At 40.1% G+C, this 21429-nt stretch overlaps 1 protein-coding gene across 1 annotated transcript; it reads left to right on the top strand.

Moving 5' to 3' along the window:
* The first annotated feature begins 1409 nt into the window (after positions 1 to 1409).
* LURAP1L (leucine rich adaptor protein 1 like) lies at positions 1410 to 21326 on the top strand. Its single transcript, XM_058824280.1, has 2 exons — positions 1410 to 1607; positions 20634 to 21326. Exons 1-2 carry the CDS (start codon positions 1410 to 1412, stop codon positions 21006 to 21008), a joined length of 573 nt encoding a protein of 190 aa, XP_058680263.1. The 3' UTR covers positions 21009 to 21326.
* The last annotated feature ends 103 nt before the right edge of the window (positions 21327 to 21429 follow it).

Here is a 21429-nt window from a genome sequence, read left to right as displayed (position 1 = left end):
CACTTCCTTCCTTCCTTCCTTCCTTCCTTCCTTCCTTCCTTCCTTCCTTCCTTCCTTCCTTCCTTCCTTCCGACACTTCCTTCCTTCCTTCCTTCCTTCCTTCCTTCCTTCCTTCCTTCCTTCCTTCCGACACTTCCTTCCGACACTTCCTTCCGACACTTCCTTCCGACACTTCCTTCCTTCCTTCCTTCCTTCCTCCTTCCTTCCTTCCTTCCTTCCTTCCTTCCTTCCTTCCTTCCTTCCTTCCTTCCTTCCTTCTTTCCTTCCTTCCTTCCTTCCTTCCTTCCGACACTTCCTTCCTTCCTTCCGACACTTCCTTCCGACACTTCCTTCCGACACTTCCTTCCTTCCTTCCTTCCTTCCTTCCTTCCTTCCTTCCTTCCGACACTTCCTTCCTTCCTTCCTTCCGACACTTCCTTCTGACACTTCCTTCCGACACTTCCTTCCTTCCTTCCGACACTTCCTTCCTTCCTTCCTTCCGACACTTCCTTCCTTCCTTCCTTCCTTCCTTCCTTCCTTCCTTCCTTCCTTCCTTCCTTCCTTCCTTCCTTCCTTCCTTCCTTCCTTCCTTCCTTCCTTCCTTCCGACACTTCCTTCCGACACTTCCTTCCGACACTTCCTTCCGACACTTCCTTCCGACACTTCCTTCCGACACTTCCTTCCGACACTTCCTTCCTTCCTTCCGACACTTCCTTCCGACACTTCCTTCCGACACTTCCTTCCTTCCTTCCGACACTTCCTTCCGACACTTCCTTCCTTCCGCCACTTCCTTCCGCCACTTCCTTCCACCCTTCCCTCTCTCCCTTTCCTTCTAGTTTTCTCACTTTTTTTTTGTCGTTTTCTTCTCTTTTTTATTTTTTCCCTTGCTCCCTTTCCTTCTGCCTCTGCTCTCCGTCCCCCTCTCCGTGCCCGGGCTGTCCCGAGGGACTCGGTGTTCCCGCGGCCCTGGCAGGCCGGGCCGGACTGGGCGGTCCCCGCCGTGCGGGGGCGCCCCGGGGCCGCGGGCGGACGTGCCGGGCCTCAGCGCACGGGCACCGCGGTGGGAGGGCCGCGCCGCGCCTCTTCCACCTGCCCGTGGCTTTAAAGTTGCAGCCGGGCGGGACGCGGGATGACTCGGGTCGCGCTGTGCCGGCCGCAGCTACTGGGGCGCGTCGCGGTCTCGTACACGAAGCGGGGCCGTTTTTCTCCATCGCCCGCGCCCGGCCGCTGTTGCCTTTCCCCGGCGGCCGGGGAGCGGGCGGGAAGGGCCGGTGCGCCCGGGAGATGCCCATGCCCGCCGCGGGTCCCCCGCGCGGCGCATTCGCCGTCCCCGGCGCTGCCGCGGTTCTCCGCGCCTCCGCGTCCCGGCAGCGGCCGGGCGGGCGCGGGTAGTGCCGCCGCTGCCGCCTCGGGCCCCTGCAGGGCGAGCCATGGAGACCGGCGCCCCGCCTGACCTCCGCGACGTCGAGCAGAAGCTGGGGCGCAAAGTGCCCGAGAGCCTGGCGCGGCCCCTGCGCGGGGAGGAGCTCCCGGCCCGCCCCGCCGCCGCGGCCCCCGGGCCCCGCCGCCGCCGCGCTGCCGCCCTGGCCCGTCTGGAGACGAAACTTCAGCTCCTGAGGCAGGAGATGGTGAGTAGCCGGGCGCCGGCCGCAGCCCTTCCGCACCGCTCGGCAGCACCGGCGGCGGCCCGGGCCGGGGACCGCGCTGCCTGCGCCCTGCCGGCCGGGCCCCCGCGGGAAGGAGGTGCTGCCTGTCCCCGCAGCAGCAGCCGCCGCTCATCCATCCCCCTGCGGCCGGGCGGCAGCGAGGGCTCTGCTGCCGGGTGGCAAAGCAAGGGGCCCCTCGTCGGCGCGGCGTAGAGCGAGGCACTTGTCGGCTATGTCCCTCGCAGCGGGGCAGTTCGTCAGGGACTCGTAGTTGGCTTCTGTTCCTGTCAACTCGTTCGAAGTACTTAAAGCTGGAGTACCAATAAAAGAAATTAAGCACTATCCCTTTGTCGTAACTGCATTTTCTGCATTGCACCTGTTTCCTGCTCATGGCCAGCACCTAAAGTCACACAGGATATTTTCAGGCTGGAAATTTGGCCTGGAATTCGGGGACCTGATTGCTGGACTTCAGAGACGTAATTAGTTCCAAACAGGCTGATGAAGAGTAATTCTTGAAAAAACAATTATATCTACTTTGGTTGAATGGTATACTTTCTTCTGCCAGTGATCTATCATAGGACTGTCCTGCATGTAGTTCAGATCTTGTTTAATTAGTGCAGGTGCTTGTCCTACTTTATGTTCCCATCTCAGTGAGTTTATTTTGCCATAAAATGTTGCCATAAAACTGGCTTATTTTTTTCAAAGATAAACCAAAAGGAAACTCTGCAAGCAAGTGACGAAGTGATTAGTGAACACTTAGCAGATACGATCTTGGCAATGCAGGTCACCTCAGATATGTGAGCACAGATAGTTTCCATTTTTATTAGTGAGTGCTGTGTAAAGTCTCAAAGGACACTTTTTAGTAGCAGTTCTTTATGTAGCTCCTGTCATTAAGCCTATTTGAACATGGGATGAATTTTGATCCGGTTGGGATGGGGATTTTCTGGCAACATGTTGAGTTAACTTTATGCAACAATCTTGGAACTCAGCCATTTACAGCCAATAAATCAATATTATTCTGTGTGAACAAATTCAATGCCATACCACAAGTCCCTCTGTGGTGCTACATATAGGTACATAATTGTGTAGGTTTGTAAGAGTTTTTAAAAAATAAGTGTGCTGGGCAGAAAGGGGAAGAGAATGGATATTCTGAGAGTTAATAGCCAAGATGGTAATGTTAATCTTGAGGTGTAACTTAGAAATTACACCTGCTGTTGTATGGCTTCATATTATTTAAGAGATCTCCACAAATCAAACTATCAGCATGTTCTGTGGAGATCTTTTAGCCACCTTTCACTACCTAGACCGGGCGAAACAAGAAAGCTGGGGAGAGGGACTTTTGACAACAGCATGGAGTGACAGGATGAGGGGGAACAGCTTTGAACTGGAAGAGGTTAGATGCAGAGATATTGGGAAGGAGTTGTTTACTCAGAGGGTAGTGGGGCACTGGGACAGGGACACTGCCCCAGAGACATTGTGGGTCCCTTTCTCCTTGTCATTTGGAAGGTGTCCCTGCCTGTGGCAGGGAGGCTGGAACTGGATGATCTTTAAAGTCACTTCCAACCATAGCTATTCTGTGATTTTAGGTAATGATCACTGGGAATTTCAGTTAAAACACTGTCTGCTTATCTCATGTTTATATTTTGGTTTTAAGCTTGCACGATGGTTTCACAGTGACCTGTAGGTAGCTTATCATGTATGGGATGTCAGACTGCAAAGGCAGCAAATAAGGTAGCCAAGAGTTTTGACAGAATATGACTGTTCATGTCAAGAAAACTAGGCCTGTTAAGGAAGGGGGACCTGAATGAATTGCCCTATCACCTTTTCCATTCAAGCTGGACTCTTCACTTATTTCGCACTTGCAGATTTCATGTCACACTCTTCTTTTGCCTCTTCTTCCTCTCTGCACCGAGTTTCTCTGTTTTCTCTCCCTGTAGTAAGCAGGAGCATGTTTTAGTCCGTCTCCTGTTTTTTGTCACATCAGTGACTGACTGACTTTTCTTATCTGAACTAATTTCTCATGCTGAGTAAGAGGAGATAAGTTACAATGCTCTTAGCGCTTCTGGTCTGTATGTGCCCATTAAACCACCAGTACAGTGACTAACTGTGAAGTATTGGTACCCTGTCTATACCTTTCCCATGCTCTCAGCTATCTTCTGTAATCCAGAGTGTGAAAGTGAACTACCTTCCTGGGTTTTTTTGCTCTAGTCTCTGGCATCTTCAGGATTTTCCTCAACCCTAAGGGTTTCTTCAGCTTCTCAATCTGTCCCTTTCCCCGCTGTAGTTTTCTTAGTGGACATATTTTATAAATTTAAGAATAATATCAGGTAAAAATTGTGGTTCCATTCTATGTTTCTTTCATCATTTTTATTGCATATCATTTCTAAAATTGAGCTAAAACATCTATTTTCTTATTTCACACCTCTTTCTAGTGCATTATTCTTTGGCTTTGCTGCAAGGCATAGGAAGTCTTGTGTAAGACAACAGTCTTGGACATGTAGAAAAGTAGTCTGCTGCAGTAGTAAACATGCAAAAAATGGAAACAAGTAGAAAACCAAGTGTCATGTGTTCACTTTTTTCTAGTTGTACAATGATGGCAGCTTCTACAGCTTACTCACTGAATTTTGGATAGACCTACCTCTGCTTTTGTTACTTGCTGATTCCAGACTTGAAAAGAACTTTCTGTAAACATATAAAATCCAAGGTTATTCAGGTCCTTCTTTTCTAGTGGTATATAAAAAAAGACAGTGTTTGACTTGGAAATGCTGGCTTAGACTGTGAGCTGCAGTACCTGACAAATAGATGGAGTATATGTGGCAACTGTCTGGGTGAAGGACTTGAGGCTTTCCCTTGTTCCTTCAGATTCTTTTGCAGTTCAAGATGGTTGTTTTTACCTCACGCCTGATTTTGCGAATGGCCACTGAAATTACCTCACGCCTGATTTTGCGAATGGCCACTGAAATCACACACAAAGCACACAGCATATTGTTCTTGAAATACCAATCTGCTGGGCCAGGTTTACTTAGCTTTTCTTATCCTCCATTTTCCCATGAAGGCCATGATGGAGACTATATTGGATCCTGAAAACCTTTGAGTTATAAGGCCATAAATTAGAGAACAAGCAAGATGTAATTGCCAGCGTGTGTCAAAACACTGTGATCTGGTCAAACTTGGGTGGAATGAACACCTCCCCCTATGTGACCCTTGATTCAGTGTGAAATTTGTCACTGTTAAAATCTTTCTTCCTATGGTCTTACAGGTGGAATGTTCCATTGGGGAGCTGAACATAAACCTTTATAGCTGCAGCCTTTTTTCTAGTGTACCATGCTCTGAGGACGCCTTTCAACACATGCACCTTCACTGCAGTAAATAATCTGTGAGTCTCATTCTGCAGCCTGAAATGATACTGCTTGTAAAACCTCATTTCTCATTCTGGCGTAACTCAAAGGGAGAATTTCTTTAACATTCAAAGAAAGATATAGGGTGGATTTTTCCCTTTAAATTCAAAAGTTTCCGAACTCAGCTCTTTAATGTCTCTTTACAAGCTAGAAATATAAACACAGTATAGCCTGCATTACGTACAAAAATCTAAAAAAAATGTCTTACATGAAAATATTTAAGGCAGAAAAGATAATATGTGTCTTGGAAGTGAGGGGTAGATGGCAATGCTGCGGTTTTTAATGAGATTCCTTCCAGTGAATACTGTTAAGAATCAAATTGTGTTAGTGAGTCTAATCATCCAGGTGGGTATACTGAGTGCAGCAGTTTTTAGACTGAAGGATAAATAATCCTGTTTTCAAGGAGCTGAGCATGCTAAAGCCATTTAAGATAGAGGAATATTCTTCATGCTAACTCATTACTTGACTTTTCTTCTTCTTTGTTCTCCTAGTTCAATTTTAGTATAACTATTTTTAAAGGCAATTAACATTGATCCCTAACAAAATGAAACTGGAATTAAGGGAAATGGGATAATTACAATGGCAATCCTTCTTGGTGTTTTCGATAGTTTGGTTTCTTTTTACTTTTTTATTGGTTTTGGGTTTGTTTGTTTTTTAACTATCCCTAGCACATTAATGAAGGTTCAGGTTGAAAGACAGGGCTGTTGTAACCCTATTCTATCATCCCTAAAGAGTCTGACAAACTTCATATTTTCTCAGATTTATTAGATGCACAGTTTTGGAGGATCTGCATTTATTAGTTTCTTTGAAGGACTGATTTTAAAAAATCTACAACTATGACTTGAAATATCTCCTTAACACACGCTGTAGGATGCCACATTCACTATTTTGTATGATAACATCAGTTATCTTAACTGAAGCCAAGATCTGGCTTCAGTGTGTCTCATCAGCAATGCAAAGCTGTATATCCCATGCTGGTTTTCAATTAGATTAATTGTAATTTTTGCTTAAAACCTTGACTGAAGATAAAATCTTAAAAATAAAATTACTGTGCAGGTGAGTTTGATTAACCTTTGTTTCTTAATGAGCCGTTATTCAGCGAATCCCTGAAGTGAGACTCTTAGACAAAAAGAAGGCACACAGAAATAGAAACAAACTTGTCTCCCCAGGTCCTCCTGAAGTTCACTGAAAGAGGGGTTAATCCTCTGTCTTGCTAGCAAGTTCTCTCCATGCTACTCCAGTTTGCATGATGTAGTAGGGGAGTCTGCAATTTTTGCATATAATGCAGATTGGGCAGTGATTATGACAGTGACTCATTAAAATGGTCTTGTCGATTAATCCTTGGGGAAAATAATCAACTCTAATAAGGAAAAAATGCAACTTAATTATAGTGCCAGTACTTTGCCAAGTTTTCCCTTTTTTCAGATCGTCTCTGGTAGAATGAGTTGACCAAGGTTATTTAAATTAATACGTATTTAAACATATGTTTTGACTGGCAAACCTCACTCAGTGCCTGTCAGAAAGAAGGATTTGAATTGTAGAACATCTCGGTGTTGTACTCAGAGTTTATGTCTGTTCTTACTCAGCTATTGCTGCTGCATGGCCAAGAGTGCATGAAACCTTGCTGGTACCTTAGCGAGCAGCATCAGTGTGAGGTCCTTCAGTATGCATGCATCTGTGTGATGTGAATCATCACAGCAGCATCAGGGATACTAAGGTCAAGACTTCCAGTTAGACTGCCCGTGTACTGTGAGACTTCTGCCAGCTTTTTTTTTCGGAAAACATGTATTATAATTTCATTATTCCTTCGTGATTACTTTTTCAAGAGTAGAAGAGCCATTGAAATTGGTTTTTGAAGTCTGATTCCTGACAATTTGTAGTGAAATGATGTGAATACTAAACCACTTCTGCACAGAGTTGTACAGTTTATGGTAACTTTTAGCAAATAGATTATAACCTTTCTGATTAAAGCATCATAACAGCATGGCTTTCATAGAATGGCCTGGGGTGGAAGGGCTACTTCAGAATACCATCTGGTTCCACCTTTAGAAGGGAAGGGAGTCTGGGTGACATTCTCAATCATTCAGTCCATCATGAAAACCTCAGCTGTGTAACTGGGGAGGCTGATTGCCTTCAATCATTCTCATGATTGATTGCCTTTGCTGAAAAAAGTTGAGCTCATGTTAAGATGAAACTTCTCCTGGTCCTCTTTGTATCAGTCCAAATTACTGGAATGCTGTGAGGAGATACTCCTATCCCCAGGACTTCTCTAGGGAGAAAAGACCTACCTCCTTAAGTCTTTCCTCCTATGGCAGATTTTCTAGCCCTTTGATCATCGTAATTTTGTGTGGATGCTTTCTTTTATGTGGTTATTTATGGCAACAACAAATTAAAATTATCTTTTGTGTATGAGCAGGAAAAACTTGAAATGCACAATACCAAATATGTATATTAAGCCGAGGTGACCGCCAACCAGTGCATTTCTACTCTTCAATACTTCCTTTTTCCTAACAGTAAATAGTAAAAGAAAAATAATAGATTTTCAATTCATGTTTTAAAGCTTACTAGATTATTTGTCTGTTCTCTACCCTCAAAGTCAAAACCCAGTAAACTTTCCTCAGGGGATAAGTTTATTTTCCATGTGTTTCATTTCTGTCCATGTCCTGGAAGTGAGGCTGGTTACTGGGATCTGAAGCAAATGAAGATGAAGTTACAGGAGTGAAAAGACAGAGGATCTGAGCTGTTGAAAAGCAGTTGGAATTCAATTAAATTGAGTGCAGTTTCTCTGATGGATTTAACTTGCATTTACCAACATGGAAGTTATGCTTACTATACATAAGCAGTTCCAAAAGATGGTTCTCTGTTTGTAAGGATGAAGAGCTCTGATCATAAAAATACAAGACAATCTCATAATAAAAGAGAAACTTTTTTGTTGTGAAGGCAGACTTGTAGCCTTTACTATCCAGCCTTACTCCCCCAAATGTGGGCTTCTAATTAAAAGCTTTTTCCCATGGTGAAAGTGCTCACGGTAAGTAACTGGAAGCAGCTCTAATTTGGAGGGTGACCAAAATGAGTGACCAAAACACATCCAGAGAGTCCATAAACCATCGTGTATTAAATCTTTGAAAGATATAAACAACATAGTTCAACCTTTCAAGCTTTTTCAAGTCTACAAGGATATTGGGATGGTCATTCATTTCACTGGTCACTTGTTCTGTGTTTCAGAGTCCCTCTGGTGCCTGCCTGAAGATAAAATGTATCTGAGAATCCCCCTCTTTTGAAGTAGCTCTCAAGCAGGTTTCTCTTCTTCCATAGAAGAAGATAAGGAAGGACATTGGAGAGTAAAAATATGTCAGGTATATAAGTATATAAAGTCAACTACTCCATTTTGTCAGGATATGGAAACTCACCTACAGCTTCCATAAACATGGAAAAGAGCGTACTGGCGCACCAATGCAAGTCTGGCCTCAGCAATCCAATCCTTGCCTATCCCCATCAACCTAGCCATTCTTAACCCTTACAGTTTGTCAGGAGAATGGTTTGGCACATTTCTTAATTAACTGTAAACACAAACTAGCTAAGCTGCCAGAGAAGTTATCTGAATGTTTCCTTTGCCATGCTGTACAATGAACTCCTCTCAATGCTGTGTGGCCCTGGTGGGTGCAGTGCCAGATGAAGTGAAAGCATTTAGTGACTTTAAAGCAATGGTAAATTGCTATTCAATTTCTGGGGGTTTCAGGTTCTATAAACACTTCACTGGCATAATTTGTGATTTTGTTTGCTGCTGTTAGATATCAGCTGCATTCATGACTCAAATGCTTCCAGAAGAAGAGCCATTTTGCTGCATTCTGGTTTAGCTGCGAACCCTGTCTCTTTATAGGTACAGAAGGAAACACAGCTAAGAACAATAATGCAACTAGTGTTTTCAAGCTCACACATTTTTACCCCAAGGTAGAAAAAAATAGAACAGCTTGGTTGCTTTGAATTTTTCTTTTTTTTTTTTTCTTTTCTTCCTACAGGATTTCCATTGGTTTAAAGAAGTGTTGTATTTGAGATAGTTGCACTGCTCTTGTTAGCTCACACTTGTTTATGAGCTACAGCAAACATTGGACATTAGTTTCGTAACACTCAGTTTAAAAAACTTTTTAATTTAAAAACTTCAGAGTTTTTAAACTCTGAGTTTTTAAAATCCTTCCAATAATTACGAATTCCTAGGAAAAAAGAGTCCTGACACCAAGGAGGAAACTATGAAGCATTTCTGTGGAAGGAGGAATAGGATCTGTATTGTCTTGCCACCTCTTCAGAAAACTAGTAAAAATCATGTAGACAGGCCTCCATTCAGCCCTGGTAAGGCCATATCTGGTGTGCTGTGTGGGGATCCATTTTGGGCTTAGCAGTTTAAGAGAAGGAACTACTGGAGAGCTGGTCCAGCAGAGGGCTATAAAGATTTGTAGGGGTTTGGAGCATCATCTTCTTATAAGGAAAGCCTGAAGAAACTGGGCCAGTTTAGCTTGGAGAAGAGATAGCTGAACAGGGATCTTACCAATGTAAGACCCTTGAGAGTTGCTGTCAAGAAGATGGGACCAGACTCTCTTCAGTGGTGCCCAGTGACAGGACAAGAGACAATGAGCACAAACTGAAATACAAAAGGTTCCATCCAAATATAAGGAAAAGCTTTATTACTTTGAGGATGACTGTGCATTGGAACAGGCTGTCCAGAGAGGTTGTAGAGTCTGTCTCTCTTGAAATTTTGAAAACCTGCCTGGACTGGATCCTGTTGAACTTGCCTTAGCAGTGATGTGGCATTAGATCAGAGGTTCTTTCCAACTGCAACTCTCTCATGATTGTCTGATTCTGAATATCTAGTGTTCTTCCTGGAGTGAGATTAATATGTACACCTTTATAAGTGTGTCTGGGGAAGACCGGTTCCAGCCACATTGAAAGGCTGGCACAGCCTTTGGAGTTTGGCAGCTAATACAGACCATTTCCATTGTTAGACAAAGGCTAAATAATGGAAGTGATAATGTAGGGGGTTTAGGTTGGATTTTGGTGTTGAAGAGCCCTTTTTGTGGGTAGGAATGTTTTCTGACTAATGAGATTTAGATGGGCCCGAACAGAAATATAACAAATTGGAGAAGTCATTCAAGGGGTCATTGTCAACTTGAGGCTATTTTTCTAGTCTTCTTGAAACTATACAGCTATGAGGGGGACAGATATGAAGGCAGAATAATTTTTACAGGACTTTTCCTGTTCTGTGACTTCAACTACATTTTGCCTTCACAGGGCTATTTTAACCACTGTGACTGTTAATGACTTGTCCACATGTCTTGGCAGAATTGTGCAGTGCACTGAAATATTTTTTCAAGTGGTGTTATGTGGCAGGGTTCTAGAGTTACAGGGTTTGTAGGAGAAAACTCTAAATCCTGCTGCAGCAGAGAGAGGAGAAAGCCTCTCTGCAAGAGAAGAGTGTTACTACTAGCAAACCAAACTAATAGTGGTGTTCTTCAAAGGCCTGTGGAATTTACATCCTCCTTTGTTACCTTCTGCTACCAGTTGTTGTGACTGAGGCAGGGAAATGAAGGTGTGTTGCTGTTTTCCCCATAGCCAGATGAGGTAGCCATCTGTGATGATAACTTCATAAAGCTGCTTAGGCATTCACCAGTGCAGAGCATCAGTCCCCCCATTTCAGACAAGAAAGAAAATGCAACCAAAAAACACTATGATCTTTAATATTTTGTAATTTCTTTCCTTCATTGTTATTAGTTTGTACTCTGTGAAGTTTAATAACAAAATTACTTCAGAAGAGCTGTTACCAGCTCTTTTCAAATACAACCAAACTTCTCTAGCCCAAATTCTGCTGTGTTTTCCTTGACTAGTTCTCTCTTTTCCCAGGTTACCTTTGGTTATTCAGAAAGGCCATATATGTCTTTCCCTAGCCATGTTTTGCAAGTCTTGCACCTTATTTTTCCTCCCCAACTACCTTAGTAGCTAGTACTTCCTTATAGAAGAAGAAATGAGATACATAAGCAATCACCTTGATTCCTTCTAAAGCTACTCGTACATCTAATAATTGCATTGACAGCTATGATTAATATTATTTGCTGAACTAGAATCACTTCATAATGCCCCAGTGCTGTTCTATGTAGAAATCTTTGCTAAGAACAGGTTTAAGTGCAAAGTGTAAAAGAGTATATAAAAGTATATGGCATGAGCTAGAGTTGTTTTGGAGAAGCTGAGGACTGCACTATGTGGTGTGGATATAAGTTATTGATAAGAGAATTGATCAAATAATGTGGAGAAAATGTTACCTACAGTGCCTGATCTTGCCTTGTAGTTAATAGTTTATGACTAGTTACTCTTACTACCTTCTGACATCCTTGCCTGGAAGCATAAGATGTGTGTTTGTTTAATTGTTAGCATTCATTGACAATCACAGCTTGTGACCTCTGGAATGAATTGCTGTGGTGTGTTCAGTGGGAAAAAAAAGGGGTCTGTGGGTTTTTGAGCCAAAAGGGCTCAAAAGTTGCAGCTGGTGTAGTTTTTAACAGCCTGCTCATCTTGTTGTGCTGGCCAGTTTCAGTATTTTAGCTTGCTAGAAATGGTTGTAGCCTGTTTGCTCCTTGATTTTTATTCCTTTGATCCCAGATGCAGGTTAGCTTCTTGCTATTCGGTACCTTCTTAGTAGATGAGAAAGAACTAAATTACTTAATTTTTTGTAGATACCTGGAGGTTTAAAAAGGTGGTTTTGTTTGAAAGACTCAAAATAGGCCATTTGATGATATCTAAAACCTCAAACTTGCTAGTACTTTCAGAGAGATGTAAAGACTGTGTAGGGACCATATTTTAGGAGAATGGTGATTACAGCACTGAGATTTGGATGAGGAAAAAGTAAGCTGAAAGACATGGAATTTCAAGCAGATAACAAAGTGAATGTAAAATGAAACAAAACGCCTTATTTTTTAAGATACTGACTCATTTATATTCAAAAATTTATCATGGGAACTTATCGCTCATAATGTTTTAATAGGGGAAAAATCCCACTTATTAGCAAATCAGTTTCTAGGACTACTAAGGTTTTTTTAGGAGCTCATTTGATAATTTATAATACCAAGGCTGTCTTGAAGTTCTTTTTGATTCTAATTCAGATAAACCTTCAGTAAATAGGACTGCAGGTTGCCTTTACTAGAGATTTTGTTGTTATATTAAAAATATGCTTTCAATAGGATATACCCCATCTCCAGAATACAGAATTGTTTCAAACAGAATTCCATTTTGAATTCTGGGGAGATTCAGGCAATGACTTTTTATTTTTAAATTGTATGTGTCCAGTGGTATTGTGAACGCAGACTTGAATTTCAAGAGATTTCAGATTTCTCTTCAGTATTTCTATTGTTGTGTCTCAGTTTTGATTCAATGAAATGTTGAGTGTTGTGATGTCTTTTTTTATAGGTTTGGTTTTTGGGGATTTTTTAGGTTTTAAAATGTTTTCAAACTTTGCTGTTATCTCTATAGAGGCAGTATTTTCAAACTTTGCGTATACCTGTAAGCAAACCCTATTATCTTCTTTTATTTTAGTTGTATGCTTTTGAGTAATTTCCATAGTGCCAGTATTAAAAGTAATTAATTTTGAAGGGATAAACAAGTATGGAGTGGTTATTATAATTTTTCATTTTTTTGCATAGTGTTTCTAAGAGTATGTTTTGGTCAGGACAGACATAAATAAGGCAGAGAGTGAAATCCAATGAACAAAAAAAGAAATTACATATGTTCTTGAGCCCCAGTGCTGTCTCATGTTGATCAGAAGATGCATGCAGTCCTGCATTGTGGCTGGTGTCCAGAACACTTCATAATGATCCTGTGATCGTCCATCTGCTGTAACACTTTCTGACACCCGCAGCCAAATGCTACAGCTTCATATTGACCTGAATGTTTGCAATGGAGTTATCTTGTCTGTCAACAAATGTGGGTCCATAATATGGATTGCTCTGGACATGTTCACCTTTGTCACAGTAGATACATTTCTAAGGTCAGATGAAGCTTTTTTGACAGAAGTTTGAGATATTTGGAAACATTCAGTAAAACTTTCCAGCAGCATTAGAAGTTTTTCCTCTTCACAAATCCCTACGTTTTCTCACTGCTTTCTTTCATGTTAGTTCAACTAAACTTTAAAAGAGCTGGGATTTTCCTTTTATATTTTTTATCCTTCTGTGATGGGATATTTCTTTCTTTGAATTTTGTGTTAATTCCATGTATTTAAAATGCTTATTTAACATTTGTTTTATTAGGACAGGAGGTGAGGAAATAAGAACATGACTAATTAACTTTTTTTTCCTTCTACTTGCTCTCAATTTTATGTCATGTTTCCTTTTGACAGTCACTTTCATATCTACTTAAGAGATACTTAAATAGCTTCATCTTTTTCAAAGCAAAATTAAGAGATGGCAAAAAACAAAAGAAAAAAATAAAAATATACTTTCCCCCCGGGAATGTTTTTTTATTACACTTAAGCATAGAAGATACCTCAAACACTATAATGTTAGGAGAAAAAGTATATCCTACTGATCAAATGATTCATCCTAATCATTGGTATGTTATTATCAAAGGTATTAATGCACTTGGCAGGCTGCCCACACATACTGCCCAGACAAGGACCATGCATATTTCAAGGCAATGAAAAAAGGCCTTGAGATTCACTTTTTCTATTTTTTCAGAGGTAATATGACTAAACAATTGCACAGCTTGGTGATATGTATTTTCCTGTTAAGTATAAGGGAAACAGTATGCATAAAATTAAAATATTAAAATAGAAAAATGTAAATCGCCAGTACTGAAATATCCTATATCAGATGATGAGCATATTAGCATAACATTTTTTTTCATATATTTGCAAGATTCGTCCTTGGAACCTGCTCATTGAGTTATTTATGCTCATTGCCTACTGAACTAACTTGCTTCTCATGAAGTTGCTCTGCTTCCTAATTATTCTGGTCTGTTTTCCTACATTATTCCGGTGGTGGCTCAGACCTGACCTGCCTGCTTCCTTGCTTTAGCTAATGGATTGGTAACCTCTCCTTACAGTAAAATCCTTTTGTGGCTGATGTGGAATCACATGGTCTTTCTCCTTCCTAATTAAAAGTCACTGTGCTCAGAGCTGTGTTTTGTGGCTGGCAGATTTTACAGACAGACCTGTGGAAATACTTATTGCGAGCACTTGGTGAAGGATTGCAGTGGAAATGCAGGAACTCAAAGCAGGACAATGGCTAGGCTAGAGCCTCTGTTTAAAGTAGCTAACTAAGCGTGCAGACAGAAACGGAGAACTCAATGACTACTCACTTTATGAGCAGTTGGGAGTTCAACCATTGTAATGAACGCTACCTAAAAAATCTGATATGAGGGTTTTAACAAATTTGGAATCTTCAAGAGATACAAGATTATAAACAATCTCTTGCAAAAGAAGTCAAAAATTAAGTGATCAAAACTTCTGTGGTCTGCCACAATGTTTTTATTGTGACTCATTTGTGGAAGTACAGCTGAGAAAGGTCAGTGTAACTTACTTACTTTGCAGAAAAAAGGTAGATCAATGAATCATAACTGCAAATTCATTGTTGAATGAATCACAAAAATTTAGCTTTGGTATCTATATGTAGCTTTTTTATGTGCTCCCTCATTGTCTGAAGTTTACCACAAGCCTAAAAATCAGAAGAAAATAAACAGGAAAATGATACAGCAATATATTATAACACAAGTCCATGCTAAAAGAAGCAAGATGCAGAAAAAGTTGTTGATCTACAATTATTGCTGTTGACTGAAATTTAATTTAGCTAGCTCAGTGTGAGGTAAATCACAGTCAGAGACAGAAGGCATAATGATGAACATTGTAGCACCTCCCTTGACTCCAACAGTCTCATTCTCTTCCAGGCTTTGGTCCACATCTCCGTTGTTTTGAGAGAACTTATACCGAGTTTCAGTCAGGTTGGTTGTGTTAGCTTGAATTTTTGTGGTGTCTGAATTTACCACAGTTAGCTGGCTTTGCTGTGGAGTGCATGTTGCACATTCCCACAATCAGTTACTGTTCCTCCAAAGAAGATGCCTTTCACTTAATGACAGTAAACTTGTTTTCTTACCCTCGGTCATGTAAAACTCCCTTCATTTTTAACAGGAGATGCTGAAGATTCAAATTCAGGAGAAGTTCAAATTCAGAAGTCAGCCTAGGTATTCTGATTTTTTTTTATCTTGATCCTGAAATACCATTGCCATAAGCAGCATAATTATATGAAGAAACCAGGGCAAACACCTTGAATCAGTGGGACAATTTACAAGCAGGCAAGAAGTTTAGAGACATGCACATGCATATGTTTTAATTTAAGTAGGATGTAGCTCCTGCACAGCCTGTTAATCATCCTGTTTGTTAAAGGAGCAGACATGATTTGTTATTTGTGATTTTATTTTATTTAGACATGTTAAATGGAAAAAAAAGAGCATCTCTTTTACTCACTGGTGTTGAGAAGCTGTTGTACTATCACTTTCACTTGCTTACCCTCAAATGGCATGCTTCATGCTTTGAGATGGTGTCTTATAAACAATTCCTCTGTGTGTGTCTCCAGACTTATCCCTGTTGTAAACTTGTTAACTTGGTGACTGCAGTTAAATAAAACTTGAATTCATGTATTTTGAATAAATTGCTTATGGTATTTTAGCTTATTATGGTTTCACAGAATTAGTCTATGAGGTTTTATTGACCATTTTTTTAATCCTTATATATCTTCTTACCATATTTGTATCTTGATAAGACTTGAGTAATTGCCAGCCACTGTTTTATTTTCCTCATCTTTTGCCTCTTAAATTAATTTCCTTAGTTACTTTAAAACTTGTTATTCAGTGTTTGTAATAGTAAAAGTAACACCAGGAGAAAATGGGGTACGGTTAGCTTTTTTTCAGAAGAGACATCTCAGACTGCAAAACAAATTATTATTTGGACATTGATTGTTTGCTTTTTTTAATTGCATCTGGAATTAATTGATGGAATGTGCTATTTTATGAGAAGCTGAGGTAACCTCCCTTTTAAAACTTAAAGGGGAGGTAGGCATAGCTGGCAAGCTCTTCATCCTGAATAAGGGAAATAGAAGAAATTGAACAGGAAAGCAGAAAGCTATCTTTGACACGTCTTAGGAAATGGAAACAATAGTAGCATTAATACTCCTGAACCATAGTGGTTATGCACACCTATTTAGTATGGAAAAGTTCTACAGGTTTGAAATTCTGTTTATAAAATTGTGATAGAGATGGCTGTGGTAGTGTTTAGCAACAGATGGAATTGAATGCAGGAAGTTTCATCTAACCCTCCCCATGTTTGTTACTTTTGCAGGACTTCCCAGGCCTGGGAAGGTCTGAGAGACCTCCCCAGGAGTACTGTACTTTGCTACTGTTTCCATCCATTTCTACTTAGCATTGAATTTGTGTCCAAACTTAAGATGTTTTAGAACACAGATTCCAGAGCAGCTAACCCTAGATTCATTTTGAGATGCAGAGCAGAGCAGAGCTTCTGATCGGAGTGACTTAAATAGCTCCCTGAATCCTGCTGTGAGGACTTACTTCACTGTGCTCTGGCTCAAAGACTTAGCCTGAAAAAAATACTTTCTTTAGGGTCCCTCACTTCTTTTTCTTTTACTAGTAGACTCTTTACAGCACAGAGCATAAATGTATTGAGAAGAAATGAAACTGAAATAATTTAAATAAACTTAGGGATATCTTTTCCTGAAGCCACATTTTATGGTTGCCGTTAATATCCTTGCAGAGTTCCTGTAATTAGAAGAAGCAGCATGTGAAGCCAGCAATTTAAAGGAAAGTAATCTGCGGGAAGAATCTAACGTTTCAAACAGCTTTCACAGCTTACCAGGGTATATTACCAGTCTAGGTTTGCCATTTCTGGAGGGGAAGGTGACCCACTGTGTTTGGAACTGACTGGAAGCTCTGTCTGCAGAACATGCAGCAGCAGAATGCAAGGCTGTTTTGCCCAGATTGTGACTACATATGTGACTATGATCCAAAAGGCAAGTGATCAATGCACTACTTTGGGTGACTGCCAGGAAGCAATAACTGTCTTTGTTAGCAGTCGTGGTCATTCAGAGTTTTATTCTAAAAGCAATAACCTAGTCAATCTTTCTCAAAAACACTGAATTATATTAAAAAATAGCATGGATATTTGTGTGTCTCTCTGCATATATATGTACACAAAAGCCTTTATGTTTATATGTATATCAATTCTCTTGAGCAAATTATGAGAGTGTTGTACATATTATTACAGAAGACCAAAAGAAAGGAAGAAATATTTTGTTAGAACAACAGGTATGAGAGGGAGGCACAGACAGGTGTTTAGTCCAGTTATTCCTTCCAGATTGAAGTTCTGGTTTTTTTCTGAATGTTAATCTGTGCACTTACACTACCAGAATGTGTTACTTGAAAGATGCTGTCACTTTAATTTCATTATTTTCTCTTGCTGTGACTAGCTCTTAATGTCAAACATTTAGTATTCTGTCCTGTGATCAGCACTATTGTGGAAATATATGGAGCAAGGCTAAGCAAAACTATATAAAAGTTAACCTGTAATAGGACATTAGTTTTCACTCTTTTGTAGTTTTCTTTATACACTGTAAGTTTTTGCTGAGAATTGGTCCATAATAACACGCACCTTCCCTATAGTGGTCCTGTGTGTGCTCTAGCTTTAACTTAAGGGATAGCTATAAAAACTGTTCTGAAAAGGCTGTATTAGCTATGATATGCTGTTTAGATTGTTCCTGAAATGCACCTGTTACTGTGCATAACAAATGCAGCTGTCAAGCATGGTGAGATTTTATTGTGTTTAGTCCTGTTAGCTGAACCAGTCTTGAACTGACTTGTTTACTCTAAGAACACTCCAACTTGTGTACTCCAACAACTTCCAAGATAAATGGGTTGCAGCTACATAAGTGAGTAAAAACTCATGTGATTATTTCTGTGCTAGAGCACATAAGGGGCAAAAAATGTCATTTTGACATTTTTGTGTTATTGAACAGATTATGAAATAGACCATATTAAAGAAAGATGACACTTCTTAAACTACATTTTAGTATTTGCTTTAGGAAAAGCACACTCTTGATATGGGAGATTTGGAATGACATGGTAGCTAGGAGGAGGAGGATTCTAGTACTCAGGAATGCAAAGAATTGTTTCCAGTAAGGCTACTCCACAAAAATGCTGAAGCTGTTGCTGTATTTAGAGAAAAAAAAAATATTTCCTGTGAACTGAATCTGAAATATATGAGATGTCTACTTTATCTAAAAGGGACTGTTTCATTTGAGTCATGTTGGTGCTAGTTCTGTTAAACATTTCCTTAATCAGCCCTTTGGGAAACTTGTCTTTGAGCATGTTTATATTCAGCAAGTTGCTGAAGTCTGTAGTTGCATTTGAGAAGCTGGGTAATTTACTGCTTTCGTGACAGCCTAGTTGCCGAGCAAATGGTTTATAGTGATTTATTAGTTAGAGTAGAGGAATTGGCTTGGGCAGGAGAACTACAAAATGGTCAATCTGTTTTCATAACCTCACTTCTCAAACAATGATAGATGGGCAATATTGTTAAAACTATGAATGGTAGGTAGAGCTGTTTTGCACAGTACCAGGTTAGCTGTGTTAAATCTTGTGATACTGGATTGAGAATAATTCAGAAGTCATTCTGAGGACTGGAGAAGGAAGTGGGAATACATATGACGGTTATACAGGCAGTCTGTTACTGGCAAAGCTCAAAATGTCTTTGCATTGGGTTGTCCCTGGCCAGCAACTAAGCATGCACCAGATCACTCCCAGCTGCTCACTCACTCTCTTCTCCTCTTCAAGTGGGATCAGGGGAGAGAATTAGAAGAACAAAAGTGAGAAAAACTTAGACTGTAACAAAGACAGTTTAAAAATTAAGGAAATAAATTAAATGAACAAGTGATGCAAAGTCAGTGACACACCATCTCCCACCAGTAGACCAAGCCGGCCCCCAAGCAGCAGCTGTAAAGGAAAGATTAAATGCAGAGGTTTTATTGCTGAGCACAACATTCTATGGCAAGAAATAACCATTTGATGAATTCTGGTCAACTGTCCCATCTCTGTCCACTTCACGCATCTTTCTCGGCCCTAGCCTACCTGCTGAGGGTGCAGAGTGAAAAACAGAAAAGGCCTTGATTGCACTCCCTGCTCAGCAAGAGCTGAAACACTGGAATGCTACTGACATGCTTTGGTCACAGATACAGGGAGCAAAACCATAACAGCTGCTAGGAAGAGTCCTAGCTGGATCCACTACAATCTTTCAGTGTCTAAGAGAATAAAAATACATTAAAGTAATTTTTAAACAACTCTATCCGGCTGGGGAAATTTGGGGTACTGAGAAGATGGCATTTGAGTATGGAAAGGATCACGTTCAGATTATACTCTTGGCAAAACAAGATACAGTCTTTGCTTCCTGAGAATACTCATTCTGTTCCAGTCCATTGTGTATGAACAATACAGGTACTATTTTTCTGTACAATTGTGGACTTGAAGAATTGTATAAAATATCTGTTGTCTGATGTAATAGGTCTTACTTCTTTTTACTTTATTTTTCAGTTGAGTGAAGAATTTCAAATTTTCAATATGGCAGGGTTACAGATTATTTTTTCCAGTACCTATGATATTTCAGATGAAGAGAAGGAAACAATGAATATAAGGTTTAAGTCTCACCTTTATTTGTCAGCTGAAGTGACTTAAAAATGGTTTTATACAGTTTGCCTGTTAAGGAACACATTAGGATGGTTAACTCAAATATATCTGTGAAATGCAACACTGTAATATTCCACTGTGCATTACTATTAACCCTTCTATGTGTTTGCATCAACCACTACAACTAAGTGAGAAAGTAGGAGTTGGTTCTTAAAGTCCACTTTTTATTTAGTTAGCTATGGCAAATGTTTGCTCCATGCCTGTAATATGTAGTTAACTCTGAACTTCATCACCTTCATCTATTATGGGTTAAAATAACTGAAAGCTACAGTTTCAATAAATTAAATATTTCAACTCTCAGACATTTATATAGCAGATTTTAGTGTCCACTAAGGAGAGTGTGAGTAAAAGTTGAATATCCACAAGCTTTTTTCCAAATTATGCACATCTGAAAATATTAGGTTTCCCAGGTAGCCATAGTAAGGATAACTAGGGCTGAATGCCTAGACATCTGTAGCCATAAGTAGCTTAGAGTAGAGGTAAATAGAAATGGCTTTGTGTCTTGCTTCTCTCATTACTGGAAGGCTATCCCCAGGAGCTGTCATAGCAGCTGTGTTTCTCATCTAAACAGCATTGTACCAGGGTGCATACAAGTTTTTCCATTGACTATCAGTCCTGTTAATGGACTGCTTAGGGAGGCTGACCAGTATTAGTATAGGTATACTTTTGGGGCTTTTTGTTTGTTTGCTTGTGAGGTTTTTTACTAGTTACTGAAATGTATTTGTCCTAGATAGGAAAGATGGAATTTCTTTTGTGTTTTATTGAAGCCCATTCAAGCCTGCTCCTTGGCTTGATTATGAAAAGAGTAATTTTTTAAATTATTTTTGCCTTGTAGGTTAATCTCCGAGCCACTGATGTGAAGCTTATGCGCCAGCTCCTACTCATCAATGAAAGTATTGAATCAATCAAGTGGATGATTGAAGAGAAAGCCATAGCCAGCAGAGGCAGCAGTTTGAGTGGAAGCCTGTGCAGCTTGCTAGAAAGTCAGGAGACATCGCTCCATGGCAGCTGCAACAGTTTGCAAGACTGTAGTGATGGACTGGATGGAATATCAGTGGGGAGTTACTTGGACACCTTAGTGGATGATGTTCCTGGTCACCAGACCCCTTCAGATCTGGACAAATTCAGTGATTCTTCTGTCACGGAGGACTCACAGTCTCTGCATAAGCATCCAAAAATTGATTCTGATGAGTACTACTGTTTTGGTTAATAAGAACAAGTTCCAGTGGGACACAAATGCACTTGTACTTACCCTTTTTCTTTGCTGCTATTTTATTTCATGTGCAAAACCTCCAAAGTCCTCTTGGAAGGAGAATATAATATGATACTTCAATTCTATTGCTTAACTTTTCTATTGCTTCTAATGCATTTTCTCCTTGATGGGTTGGGTTTGTCTCATCCTCCTCCTTCTCACATTTTCTTAATTTATTGTCACAATTATTTTTGCTTTAATTTTTTACAATGCTATATTTACAAGTCTGTAAAACTGGTCAAGGAAAAGCTTTATCTTTAAAATTAAACATCAGAGAATGAATAAACAATGATTAACAATTTTGTATTTGTTGTTAATAAAACATCATCTGAAAAATATATGTTGTCATAAAGTTTCTTGACTACTGTGTCTGGTCTTT

Source organism: Ammospiza caudacuta, chromosome Z, assembly GCF_027887145.1.
Source record: "Ammospiza caudacuta isolate bAmmCau1 chromosome Z, bAmmCau1.pri, whole genome shotgun sequence".
Taxonomy (NCBI): Eukaryota; Metazoa; Chordata; class Aves; order Passeriformes; family Passerellidae; genus Ammospiza; species Ammospiza caudacuta.
The sequence above is the reverse complement of the archived record's forward strand: the minus strand, read 5'-3'. Positions and strand labels throughout refer to the sequence as shown.